Source organism: Pongo abelii, chromosome X, assembly GCF_028885655.2.
Source record: "Pongo abelii isolate AG06213 chromosome X, NHGRI_mPonAbe1-v2.0_pri, whole genome shotgun sequence".
Taxonomy (NCBI): domain Eukaryota; kingdom Metazoa; phylum Chordata; class Mammalia; order Primates; family Hominidae; genus Pongo; species Pongo abelii.
Genome location: NC_072008.2, coordinates 48,006,393 through 48,020,423, shown reverse-complemented (window position 1 = coordinate 48,020,423; position 14,031 = coordinate 48,006,393). Strand labels below are relative to the sequence as shown.

General features: G+C 51.2%; 1 protein-coding gene across 1 annotated transcript; it reads left to right on the top strand.

Moving 5' to 3' along the window:
- Window positions 1-5,446: 5,446 nt before the first annotated feature.
- CFP (complement factor properdin) lies at window positions 5,447-11,125 on the top strand. The gene is made up of 9 exons (NM_001133866.1): window positions 5,447-5,540; window positions 5,635-5,785; window positions 7,034-7,209; window positions 7,670-7,840; window positions 7,979-8,170; window positions 8,365-8,538; window positions 8,792-8,983; window positions 9,142-9,253; window positions 10,898-11,125. Exons 1-9 carry the CDS (start codon window positions 5,465-5,467, stop codon window positions 11,061-11,063), a joined length of 1,410 nt encoding a protein of 469 aa, NP_001127338.1. The 5' UTR covers window positions 5,447-5,464; the 3' UTR covers window positions 11,064-11,125.
- Window positions 11,126-14,031: the final 2,906 nt, after the last annotated feature.

The following is a 14,031-nucleotide window of genomic DNA, read 5'->3' as shown; positions in this document are numbered from 1 at the left end:
AGTTGTGACCACAGACTTTTGATGGTGTGTCTATGTGGGAAATTGTGGCTGTGTTTCAGAAAATAACTGAGCCTGGATGAGTAGTCAAGGTACTGTACAAGAACCTGTGATGGTATGCACAAAATAATGTCTACGAGAAGCGAATGGGGACTGCAGCCCTGTCACTGTTTGATGGCGAGCAAGACAGACTGGGTGACCAAAACCACATGTGAGAGACTACATGGGCATGAAACTACAGTAGAGGTTGTCAGGGTTTGTGGCAAAGATTGTGTAGGTGACAAACCTCACTGTAGGCGACTCAACGTTTGAGAAATAGATGATGTGCAAAACTGTTTACTAGAGGCTGTAGTGTCAGCTAACACCGTAAGACTGTATGGGTGTGAACTTGATTGTACGGGAGAGAATGGCTGGGAGACCAAACCAGTGACCGAGACCAAAGATACAAGAAGGTGCAATTGTGTGTACAAAAGCAGGCGTGAGAGACTGTAGCAAAGACTGAGAAAACGAATGGCTATGACTGGGAGAGTGTGACAGACTGTGTGTGTGTGTGTGTGTGTACACCTGAAACTAGTTGCAAATTGATTTGCCATTACTACCACAGTCTATCCCACAGGTTCAAGAACTGTGAGAAAGTGGGAGAGAAAATGACGGTGAGCCGGACGGAGCCACTGACATGGTGTGAGAGACCACGTCACTGGGCGTGCAAGGGAGAGGGACAAGGAACTGTTTATGAGAGACTTGGCAGTAGCAGTAACTGGAAGTCAGCAACTGTGGGAGAGGAACTTGACAACTGAGTGATGTCAGAGCACCAGGGGGGGTCTGTGAAACAGTTCATAAGAAACCATAAATCAGGGGCCATACAAAAGAGCTGAGCAAATGAGACATGCCGAGTGACCACGTGATGGTGTGTGAGAAACTTGTAAAGCTGTGCACGTGTGTCCGTGATGAGCTGACCATATGAAGAAAATGACGGTGTGCACGACTGAGACAGGGCATGGGTGACTGTGGGTGACTTATCAAGGGCCTAGTGGTGATTGTGAAATACTGACCGAGTATATCAGAAGCTGACTGAGGGACAGTGATGACTGAGACAGTGGCTGAGAAACTGATTGTGTGCCCATGGGTAAAACCCTTTGCAAGAGACTTTATGAAAGGCTGTAAATCAAGGACTGAGGGTACTGGAAGCTGATTGAGAAGAAACGTGAGACTAGGTGACGACAGTGTCTGAGATACTGTGTGATTGTGTATGCATGTGAATGTCTTTGTGGGAGAGGCTGTAATCACGGATCGTGGGTGTGTGAAAAAGTGGCTTGAGTGAGAAAGGGGTAGGAGAGGTGATTTTTGTGCATGTGTGGGAAACTTCATGAGAGACTAGTTAGTGGTGACTATAAATCAGTGACTATTTGCATATGTGAGAAAGTAACAGGCCAAATGAGTGGCTAAACGTTTCATGAGATTGTGTGACTGCACGTGTATGTAAGGAACTGACTGGTGAGAGAAAATATTGGCAATATTGACTGAATGAGACAGGCTGTTAAACATGATTGTGTGTGAAACTGTTAGTAGGAGACTGTAGTAAGGCTGGAATCCATGACACAGAAAATGACTATGAGCGACAGAATGTCTGAGAGGCTGTGTGATTAAGAGAATATAGTAGAGGATGTAAATCCGGGCTGGGTGCGGTGGCTCATACTTGTAATCCCAGCACTTTGGGAGGCCAAGGTGGGAGGATCACTTGAGGCCAGGAGCTTGAGACCAGCCTGGGCCACATGGTGAGACCCCGTCGCTACTAAAAATTTTAAAAATTAGCATAACGTAGTGTTGTGCACCTGTAATCCCAGCTACATGGGAGGCTGACGTGGGAGGACTACTTGAGGCCAGGAGTTTGAGTTTGAGACCAACCTGGGCAACATAGAAGGACCCTGCCGCTACCAAAACAAAAAACAAAAATTACCCAGGTATAGTGGTGCATGCCTGTAGTCCCAGCTACTGAGGACACTGAGGTGGGAGGATCGCTTGAGCCCAGGAGTTTGAGTTTGAGACCAGCCTGGGCAATGTGGCAAAACCCTGTCTCTCCAAATAATTTTAAAAATTAGCCAGGTGTGGCGTGTGCCTGTAGTCCCAGTTACTCGGAGGCTGAGGTGGGAGGGTGGTTTGAACCCAGGAGGTTGAGGCTGTAGTCTGCGATCATGCCACTGCACTCCGGCCTGGGTAACAGAACTAGACCCTGTCTCAAAAAGAAAAAAAGAAAAGAAAAACAGAACTGTGTAGATAGGTTTAAAAAAAAAAAAAAAAAAAGAGAAAATAACAGACCAAATTAGACTGTATGAGAGGTCTAATGCCCTGCAGACCCTCGAATGTTCCAGGCTCTGGAGAAAAACCCTCTTCTGTTTTTCCTGTTCCTCCACAGGCCCTTCCTGCTCAGTCCCCTGGGCCGGCTTCTCCTACTTCTCTAAAACTTGAAATGCTGGGGTTCCCCAGGGCAAAGCCCTGGGATTCCCTTCTCTCTTCTCACGCATCCTCTCTAGGTCATCTTATCCAGGTCTTCGCACTTGAAATACTACTTATCCTCCATGGGATGCCCACATTTTTACCTCCAACTCAGACTGTCCTTCTGGCATTTTATCAGAATCTCTAAAGTTTTGTTTATTTCATTGATTGATTCATTTAGCAGATGTTTATTGAGCATCCACTGTTTCCTGGTGCCTATCTAATGCCCTGCAGACCCAGCAGTTAACAAGCCAGACAAAAATCCCTGCCCTTGTGGAACTGATATTTAGGGAGTGAGAATAACAAGAAGCAGGCAAATACATAGTAACAGGTATGGATGTAATAATTAAATAAGACAAGACTGTCACTCTTTGTTTAAGGAATCTGCAGTCATTTTATTGCCTAAACCTGTGGGAAAAGATAGAGTGCTGACAGTCTTCTTCCACAGGGAATCCTATGAGTATTTATACAGTTTAAAAACAAAGGAAATATTGTTAATATTATTACCAGGGCAACAGGTGGTTAAATAAAGCAGCCAGCCAGAATTTCAGGTTTCTTTCTTTTTTTTTCTTTTTTTTTTTTTTCTTGAGACAGAGTCTCACTCTGTTGCCCAGGCTGGAGTGCAGTGGCACGATCTCAGCTCACTGCAGCCTCTGCCTCCCGAGTTCAAGCGATTCTCCTGCCTCAGCCTCCCAAATAGCTGGGATTACAGGCATCCGCCACCACGCCTGGCTAATTTTTGTATTTTTAGTAGAGACGGCGTTTCACCATGTTGACCAGGCTGGTCTTGAACTCCTGACGTCAGGTGATCCACCCGCCTCAATCTCCCAAAGTGTTGGGATTACAGGCGTGAGCCACCATGCCCGGCCAATTTCAGGTTTCTTGGAGAGTGTTTTCACAGGATAACACAGCAACGATTGTCTTGAAGTCTTAGAATCTTAACAAGACTCCTTTGTTCAAAGCACATTTTCAAGGATAGCCTTATGTTATCAGAGAACAGAGTACATCTGTAATGGATACAGATATTAACACATACCTGACTGCCCATAAAACAGGTGTTCCTGAAGAACTGTTTTAACAGCTGACCAAATTATTACATTTGAATTTGCAGAATGGTGTCTCTCCCTGCCTCCCTGAGAGCAGAGGAAATTAGGCATTGCCTTCCTATCTTTCTTGCGCTTCTTTTTGTTAATTAAAAGCAAAATAAAAATTTTAAAGCGGGCTCTGGAGTTTCATTAGGGTTTATATAAAAAAAAAAAAAAAAAAAAAGAAGGGCTGGTGTGATGGCTCATGCCTGTAATCCCAGCACTTTGGGAGGCTGAGGTTGGGAGAAAATATTGAAGCCAGGAGTTTGAGACCAGCCTGGGCAACACAACGAGACCCCATCTATACACAAGATAAAAACATTAGTTGTGTGGTAGTGTGTGCCTGCAGTCCCAGCTACTTGGGGACGCTAAGGTGGGAAAGTCACTTGAGCCCAGGAGTTTGAGGCTGCAGTGAGCTATGATCAGACCACTGCACTCCAGCCCAGGTGACAGCAAGACTCTGTCTCTTTAAAACAAAACAAAACAGGTTTGAAAGCTACTGGGCTAGAGAGTGACAGGGATGCCAGACAAGGGTATGGGGAAGGCCTCCGTGAGGAGGGGCAACATTTATTATCCATCTTCTCGAGGGCCAGGATTTTTGTCTGTCGTATTCTCTGCTCTAATGCTGAGAACCGCATCTGGCATCCAGTAGGTGCTCAATAAATGTTGAATAAATTTATCAAACACAGAGCACCTACTATATGTCAGGCACTGTTCTAAAGACTTTCCAAAAGCTTAACTCCTGGCCGGGCACGGTGACTCACGCCTGTAATCCTAGCACTTTGGGATGCCAAGGCAGGTGGATAACGTGAGGTCAGGAGTTTGAGACCAGCCTGGCCAACATGGTGAAACCCTGTCTCCACTAAAAACACAAAAATTAGCTGGGCATGGTGGTACACGGCTGTAATCCCAGCTACTCAGAAGGCTGAGGCAGACGAATTGGTTGAAATCGGGAGGCAGAGGTTGCAGTGAGCCGAGATCGTGACACTGCACACCAGCCTGGGCGACAGAGTGAGACTCCATCTCGACAAAACAAAAACTTAACTCACAATCTTTGCAACAAACCCTACCTATGTTGTAGGTGCTGTCTGTGAGCACATTTTACAGAGGGGAAACAGGCTCCAGAAGGGGAGTGTTATCTGCCCAAGGGTTCTCTGATGGAACATGGCCCAGCTTATTCCCTCCTAATCACCCCAGACCCTGGTGGTGTCCCCAGCTGGGCCCATGGAACAATGGATAGACCCCATTCCCCTCCTGAATCCCTCCCCAGGCTCCTGCCACTTCCCTTTCTCACTTCCCTTGTGCTGACCTCCCCGACCACAAGCTGACCACAGGGAACCTCTCAGGAAAGGAGGGCTGAGGTTAAGGGAGGGTGGAAGGTGGAGCAACTGCCTCGATGCCCCCTCCACCCCCACGAGCAGGAACACTGAGCACGGCACACTCACTTCACCCTGGTTCAACACCCCCACGAGGTTGACCCTGTCATTATGTTAGAGATTATGCATTTTCCATATAGGGAAACTGAGGCTCAGGGGTGTTAAGTGACTCACCCAAGGTCGCACGGCTAGGAAGTTGCTGCACGTTCCTATGCTCCATTTCCCCTGGGTGAGAATTTGTCCTAGGAGCTTCTATTGAACACTGTGAGGTTGCTGGGAGGAGCGCAAGGTGCTGGGGATACAGTAACAAACAGAACAAGACCAAGAGTAAGACAGGAAATGGGGAGGGGAGAGTAGAGAAGGAGGCAGAGGGGACAGGGTGGGGTCAAAGCAGGATGCCCTCCCAGTTCCTCCTGCCTCTAGGTTCCTCTTTCCCTGCTGACTCCAGGAGCAGATCAACCCAGATAAAGCGGGACCTCCTCTCTGGTAGAGGTGCAGGGGGCAGTACTCAACATGATCACAGAGGGAGCACAGGCCCCTCGCTTGCTGCTGCCGCCGCTGCTCCTGCTGCTCACCCTGCCAGCCACAGGTGAGGGGGTGAGGGCCCAGCTGGCCCCAGGGGTGTCCAGGCCCACCACATCCCTGACCGAGCCCCACCCACCCATCCCCCGGCCCTGTTACAGGCTCAGACCCCGTGCTCTGCTTCACCCGGTATGAGGAATCCTCCGGCAAGTGCAAGGGCCTCCTGGGGGGTGGTGTCAGCGTGAAAGACTGCTGTCTCAACACTGCCTCTGCCTACCAGGAACGTAGTGGCGGGCTCTGTCAGCCTTGCAGGTTAGGGGGAGCCTGGGGTGGGGGATGCGGGGGAGGGAAGGACTGTCGGGGGGGGTCACCCAAAACTGGGCACTTTCTTTCTCTGGGACTTCCAAGGGTGGCCCTGAGGCCCTGATCGTGACCATACCTCAGGGTTTTTCAACTTTGTTACTATTGACATTTGGGGCTGGAAATTCTTGGCTGGGGGAGGGGATTGCTTACCTGCGTATTGTGGGATGTTTTGTAACACCCCTAGCCTTCCACTAGATGCCAGTAGCAATTCTCCCCACCAGCTGTGACAACCAAACATGTCAGCAGACATTGCCAAATGTCCCCTGGGGGTCAAAATCACCCCTGATGGAGAACCACTGACATAGCTCACACATATTGAGCACCTCCTGCACACTGGAAGCATTGCAGGTGGCGTGCAGCTTGGTATTTCCCTAGTTTTGATGACAGCTCATGTTTATTGAGTGCTTACTGTATATGGACACACTGTAGGGGTGGGAAAGTTTGGGGAATTCAAAGGGCAGCTCTAGGCCCCTAATTATCATGACACTTCACATTCATTGAGCACTCCCTGTATACCAGCTGCATGGCAGGGTTGGGAGATGAGCTTGAGGATTTCTGAGGGTAGCTCTAGTCTCCTGATCATGATTTCCAGCTTGCATGGATTGAGCCCTTACCGTATGCCAGACCTGTTTTCTACTTGCTTACTATATATCCCAGATACACCATGGGGATGGGGAGCTTGGGGGTTTTTGAGGGCAGCTCTGGGCCCCAAGTCATGTCAACAGTTCATCACATCTATTTGGCATGAACAGCATACCTAGGGCTATGCAGTGGGTTGGGGATAGATCTGGGGTTATTTCTGAGGGGGCCTCTGAGGTCATAGGGATGATGGCTCAGGTTTATTAAGCACTTTCTATTTACCTACTACCGTGTAGTGTGGTGATCTGGTGGGTTTCTGACAGCAGCCCTTGGTTCCTAGTCCTTACCTTTGCTTACTGTGGGCCTGGTGTTGGCCTTGCCAGCCTTCCAATGGTAACTCCAGCTGCCTGATTGTGAAGGTAAATGACATTATCAAGCACTTATTGTATATCCACTGCTTCCCATTCAGTATCCCAATATCCCTAAAAGGTAAGGACTTATCAATCCATCGCACACACACTTGCCTAGCAACCCTTCGTGCCTGCCCACACTCTGGAGTCCCACATGCCATTCTTGTCAGCTCATGCCAGGATGGGATGTGTGTGCTCTTCTCCACAGGTCCCCACGATGGTCCCTGTGGTCCACATGGGCCCCCTGTTCGGTGACGTGCTCTGAGGGCTCCCAGCTGCGGTACCGGCGCTGTGTGGGCTGGAACGGGCAGTGCTCTGAGAAGGTGGCACTTGGAACCCTGGAGTGGCAGCTCCAGGCCTGTGAGGACCAGCAGTGCTGTCCCGGTGAGGAGGATGAGCAAGGCGGGCAAGCACTCCCTGTCACCCAGCACTGGTGGGAACGATCGGTACAGAGGTCCTCAGAGTGGGCCCGTCCCCAGTATTTGTAAGGACCTAAGGAGGAGAGTGGCAGGAGGTGAGGTCAGAGAGGTGAGGAGGGCCCATTGCCTGGGAGCCACGGAGAGGACGTTGGCTTTTCGTCTGAGTAATTCGGACTGTGGGCAGGGGAGGAACGTGATCTGACTGGGGTTGGGAGGAGAACAGACTGTGCACGGGGAGGGTGAGAGGGGAAGCAGAGGCACCCATGTGAAGGCTGCTGCGGCAGGCCCAGTGAGCGGGGATGGTGGGCCCAGAGTGGTGGCAGAGGATACAAGGACAGGATTAGCTCATGTGGGGCACTCGAGGAAGCAAAGAGCCCTGAATGACACCCCACCTCCATCCCATTACCCTCTCTTCTCTCCCACAGAGATGGGCGGCTGGTCTGGCTGGGGGCCCTGGGAGCCTTGCTCTGTCACCTGCTCCAAAGGGACCCGGACCCGCAGGCGAGCCTGTAATCACCCTGCTCCCAAGTGTGGGGGCCACTGCCCAGGACAGGCACAGGAATCAGAGGCCTGTGACACCCAGCAGTCCTGCCCCAGTGAGTGAGGGAAGCCACAGGATGCTGATGGGTGCACCCAGCGTGGGTCTGCGGGGTTACAGCAGGGAACTGCCAGGCTGAGAGGACTTTAGCACTCATGACCACACCTGCATCCCTCCACCTCCCACCCCACCACAGCACACGGGGCCTGGGCCGCCTGGGGCCCCTGGACCCCCTGCTCAGGCTCCTGCCACAGTGGAACCCACGAACCTAAGGAGACACGAAGCCGCAAGTGTTCTGCACCTGAGCCCTCCCAGAAGCCTCCTGGGAAGCCCTGCCCGGGGCTAGCCTACGAGCAGCGGAGGTGCACCGGCCTCCCACCCTGCCCAGGTACGCCAGGATGAGGCCGCTGATGTTGCTGGTGGGGCTCTTGATTGAGGGCATAGATGCTCTGCCATTTCTAGAGTTCCTAGACCATGTGACCATGCAGCCCTTCATTTGGGGACAGTCTGCTTCAAGGGTCTAGGGGCTGAGAGGAAGGATTGAGGAGGCCTTTCTCCTCACTCCCTTTCCTCCTCCAACAGTGGCTGGGAGCTGGGGGCCTTGGGGCCCTGTGAGCCCCTGCCCTGTGACCTGTGGCCTGGGCCAGACCATGGAACAACGGACGTGCGATCACCCTGTGCCCCAGCATGGGGGCCCCTTCTGTGCTGGCGATGCTACCCGGACCCACATCTGCAACACAGCTGTGCCCTGCCCTGGTCAGCATCTCAGGGTTCACTATTTGCATACCTAAGCCCCCCTTGCCCTTCTCTGCTGCCCAGCTCCTGCTGCTGAGGCCTTGCTCCTGTCTCTGATTCCTCCTTTCCTGGCCCTGATACCTTGTTTCCACCCCTGGTCCCCCATTTGCACATCTGATCACCTCTACTCCCTCCTACCACCCTCATTCCTTCCTCTGAACCCCCTTGCTGATTCCCTGCTTTGGTCCAATCCCCTGTTGCCCTGTCTCTGCAGTGGATGGAGAGTGGGACTCGTGGGGGGAGTGGAGCACCTGTGTCCGACGGAACATGAAGTCCATCAGCTGTCAAGAAATCCCGGGCCAGCAGTCACGCTGGAGGACCTGCAAGGGCCGCAAGTTTGACGGACATCGATGTGCCGGGCAACAGCAGGATATCCGGCACTGCTACAGCATCCAGCACTGCCCCTGTGAGTGTCCCATAGACTGTGCTCTGAGGGTAGGGTGGCCCATGCAGGATAAGGGGTTTCCAACTCTCTGCTGTGGACCTCACGTCTCTGCAGCCTCCCTCTCACCTTCCCACCAAGACCTCCAGTTCTAACTCTGTGACCCCTACCCCTCATTGCAGTGAAAGGATCATGGTCAGAGTGGAGTACCTGGGGGCTGTGCATACCCCCCTGTGGACCTAATCCTACCCGTGCCCGCCAGCGCCTCTGCACACCCTTGCTCCCCAAGTACCCGTGAGTGAGAGGGCAAAGTATGCCTGGGAGGGGGTCATGATATTACAGGCGGGAGAGTCGGCTACCCCAGGAAACCAGAGTTTCCACTGCTGAATCTAAGGTATCCGCCTTGCCGAGTGCCACCTCCCAGCTGCAGGAAGTGGGGAGAAACTAAAGAAGATGAGAAAGAAGTTCTTGGAGGATAATTCGTAGCCTCTGTGCCCCTCAGTCACTTGTTCAGTCACTCATCCACTCTCCCATTCACTTAGTCCTTCATGTGTCATTGACTCCGACCTTCAGTTACCCATGCTTTTAGCTGCCGTCACTCAGGCCTCCATTCACTGCCTGCCTCCCACAGTCACTCATGCCTCCATCCACTTTGTCAGCATCTCACTGCCCCAAGGCACTCCAAGGCTCTTTCAGCAACAGTTGCAGATATCCACAGCCCAGATCCTGTGGATCCTCCAAGGGACCCAGCTGAGCAGGCCCCTGACAGGAGGCATATGAGGAACAGCTGGTGCATGCAACAGGTGCTGCCACCTCAACCTAGGTCCAGGAAGCTGACTGGGCCTCCCAGGGCAGGTGGGGGTTGGGAAAGGCGTTCCTGGCATCAAGACTGTGAACGGAGCCTTGGAGCTAGGTGATTAGCCGCCATAAGTGTTTCCAGGTGCCAGAGGGGCCCAGGTGTTAGAGAGGGTTAAAATGTTCATCCCTTTTCTTCCTTCCACATACATCAAGCTACTAGATTAAGTGAACTATTCCCAGCTCGTGGAAGGGCTGCTATCTGGGAAGGGATCTCCCGGCTGGGGGGGTTAGAGTGGGGCCTGAAGATGAATTAGAGGTGTTGAATGGAGGCACAAAGGACTTGAGTGAGCGAGAGACTGAGCGGAGGAAGAAGCAATTGAGAGAATTGGGATGGGAGTGAATGGAGGGCTTTCCTAGTGGGAGAAATAACCCAGGTAAAGACCTTTCTGGACATGGACTGAGCTTGAATAAAGTGGAGGAGAGAGAGAGAGAGAGATTCACTTGGGGCAGGGATTTGGGCCTAACAATAAGGCCTTGAGTGTCAGGACAAGGCATTGGGTTTTTCCTGGAGGCAGTGGAAAGAGATATAAAGGGTATATATTTCGGAGGTAAGAGAAAGTAGCTCATGCCAACAAGTAACATTCACCAGCATTTACTGAGCACTTGCTATGTGCCAGGCACTGCTCTGAGCACTTTACCTGAATTAACTCATTTATCCTCACTCAGCCCCGTGAGGTGAGTATTAATATTACTATTCCTACCATTCTCGTTTTGCAGATGAGGGAAACTGAGGCACAGGGAAGGTAAAGAAATTGCCCAATATCCTATAGCTAAAAAGTAGTGTTGGGAGGCCAGGCACAGTGGTTCACGCCTGTAATCCCAGCAACACTTTGGGAGGCTGAGGCAGGAGCATCACTTGAGCCCAGGAGATTGAGGCTGCAGTGAGCTATGATTGTGCCACTGCACTGCAGCCTGGGCAACAGAGTGAGACCCTGTCTCAAAAAAAAAAAAAAAAAAAAAAAAAAAAAGAAAAGAAAAAGAAAAAACAAACAAAAAGTAGCGTTCGGCACATAGCAGGCACTCATTTTTTGCCTTCCCTGAGATTCTCCCTTCCGTTCCTCCCCATCCCTAATGCCTCAGGCCCACTGTTTCCATGGTCGAAGGTCAGGGCGAGAAGAACGTGACCTTCTGGGGGAGACCGCTGCCACGGTGTGAGGAGCTACAAGGGCAGAAGCTGGTGGTGGAGGAGAAGCGACCATGTCTACACGTGCCTGCTTGCAAAGACCCTGAGGAAGAGAAACTCTAACACTTCTCTCCTCCACTCTGAGCCCCCTGACCTTCCAAACCTCAATAAACTAGCCTCTTCGAGCTCGTCTACGATTCCTTAAAGGAGGAAAAACAACCTATCCCCTTCCCCAAAAGTAGGGTGATAGCATCTCATAGGGCAAAAGGCACAGCACGGGCCAAGACACAGCAGCCTGTTGCGGAAAACAGTATTTTCCACTGTGGTCGCAGGTTGGCAGGAGTGAAAGCGAGTGTGCAGCCCCAGCCGCTCCCCGCCGCTGCCATAACCCCAATGTCTGGACCCTGCGCAGCCCCCTTAGTGCCTCAGGGCCGCCCGGCACGTTCCTCTGCAGAGCTCCTCGTTACGGGTTTCCTGATTGGCTACTTGTCCTGGCAGGCACTTCTTGATTGGCCGGCGTGCTTGTTCGTTGTCTCCCCGCCTCCTGGACCTCCCTAGATTTCCACCAGCCGGAACCTTGGAGGAGCCTCTGCCGGCCGACTCCGACACCGCGTCAGTCGAGGATGAACGGCAGAGGCGTGGCCGAGGCTGGCACCCTGCCCCCGAGCACCTGCACCCACCCACTCCCGACAGCCCAGCTCCAATGCCACAATTACCAGCGACAAATAGCTCGGCGAGGCGGGGGGCGGGCCGAGGAAGTGCCTGTGTTGCGCTCTGAGCTGAGGCGGGGGCAAAGAAGCTAGAGTCAGTATCTGCCCGGAGGAGCCCCCAAGACAAATCCAGACACTTTCCTCTGGTATTTGTTCATTCATTCAACACTTATTAGCGCCTGCTGTATACTAAAGCTAAGTCTGAGCATCTAGGGTGGAGGAGGGCTGGTAGAAAGAGGACATCTGAGCGAGGGAACAGACTCAGAAGGTATTCCTTTCGTGTGAACATCTATTCAACACTTAACGCCTACTGTATACTAACAATAGTGCTGGACATCACGGAGAATAGAGAAGAAGAGGAATCAGAGCGTTACGTGTCTCCGCAGTAAAGGGAACAAAGCCAGACACCAGTGCTTTTAGCATTTGCTCATTCATTTACCACTTACTGAATGCCGGGCCCCTTGTGAAGAGACGCATCATAAGAATCATAATAATCATGGTAATAGCTACTACTTAGAAAGTACTTACTGTGTGCTTAGTAGTGTCTTAAGGCTTTCCATAGCATGAACTCATTTCGTCCACAGCAAACCCATGTGGGTCAGTAGTATTATCCCCATTTTACAAAGGAAACACACACAGAAAGGTAGTAGGCTGGACATTTTTGAAGCATCATGGATTGTGGTGAGGTCTTAAAATGTCAAGAGCGCTGTGGGTGGAGGGGACCCCTCTGTGTGGGAAGGTTCGGGTGGGAGGTTTGTAACATGCACACCCAGAGTATATCGGTACACTTACTTGACTTCTCTGGTTCGTTTTCCCCTTATTCAAGTGGACCAGTCAATGAGTTGAAGTGAAGATGAAGTTGATGAGTACTTACTTGGTCATCTTGGGAAGACTGAGCCAAACTGAGGGGTTCTGGTTGCTACTACAGGATATGAGAGAGGTATACGTTTACAAGAAAGTGGGAATTCAGCTGTGTGTGTGTGAGAGAGAGAGAGACGCAGACCTTTGGGGCTGTGCAAGAATTAAGGATGTATTGATATGTGGCATGTGTGTGAGATTACAATTGTGTGTATGCCATAACAATGCAGGAGTCCTGTGTGTGTGCACATACACATTAAGGTGCCATGGATATGTATGTGTGAGTCACAAACATGGGTACAATACTGAATGTGAACATATGTCAGGGGTGTGTGTTTGAGAGTCGTTGCTCACCAATGTACAGCAAAATCATTCTTGGGGCCCCTATTGTACGCCTATTCCTGCTGAAGAAGATAGAGACAGTTTGGGGGAGCCTTACCTTTGCCTTAGTGAATTGAGGCACTCCTGAGGTGAATCCTCATTCCTCTACAAAACAATCTACAAAAAATTAATTTCTGGAAATTGAGCCACCTGGAAAAATGAAATGGTGCTGGGGCCACAAGTACTAGGAACCTAGGAATGGGGACCCTAGGAAGAGGTGCAGCCTGGAGACAGATTCCTGAGGAACCTGAATTCAGACCTAAAGGAGCCAGAAAGATCTGTAGACCTGCAGCTGTTCCTGTCCCCAAAGAGGGCACCACGCCCTGCACAAGCTTGTTTGCTTCCGTTACTGGGCAAAAAACCAGGGAGCACATACTTCAAGACATTGGAAAATATCTGATTTGCGGGGAGATTCCCATCTGGGTAACACTGGGATTTGGAATGCCAGAGAAGGAATCCTGAAGGGAGGAGGAAAGAGTGGCCAAATCAAAGGCCTGGAGGTGGGACTGAAGCTGGCTGGGTTGGAGGAGGGAGTAGAGGATGGTTTGGGAAGTGTTTGACTTGGGTACTGTGGAAGCCTAGGGGAGGAGGGGATAGAATCTGAGACCTGGGGGTGAGGGGTTCCTGCAGACAGTGGCCAAAGGCAGCCCTTGAGAGAGGGAAGGAGAGGACATTCCTGGCAGAAGTTACAGCACATGCAAAGGTACAGAGGTTGCCCCCTTCCTACCCCTCTCCTTAGAGGTGGGTTAGAGATGTATCCTTTTTACAGGTGAGGAAACCAAATCTCAGAAAGATTAAGTCACTTTCCCAAGTGTATGGTGGAAGCCCCACTTGAACCCAGGCACTGTGTCTCCAGACCCCACACTATTACTGCCTTTTTTAAACCAGCCAATGATTTAATGAATAAAGGATGAACCAATGAATAAGTGGATGATTCACCTGAAAATTCTGCAGGCAAAAGAGACTCCATATCTACTTACTTCTTGCCTATGTTCTGCCACCTCTCCTAGTCCACCATCACTGCTCACTATGGTCAAGGTCCTACCCAATCTGGCCCCTGCTACCACAACCCCCTTCAGCTTCTTCCAGCCACATTGGCACTGGATGTTTCCTCTTCCTGGCACATTCTTAAAAGAAAAAAA

Coding starts and splice junctions, on each gene's coding strand:
- CFP (NM_001133866.1), top strand. CDS start 5,465: ATGATCACAGAGGGAGCACAGGCCCCTCGCTTGCTGCTGCCGCCGCTG. Junction 5,786..7,033: donor GGGCTCTGTCAGCCTTGCAG/GTTAGGGGGAGC, acceptor TCTTCTCCACAG/GTCCCCACGATGGTCCCTGT. Junction 7,841..7,978: donor CACCCAGCAGTCCTGCCCCA/GTGAGTGAGGGA, acceptor ACCCCACCACAG/CACACGGGGCCTGGGCCGCC.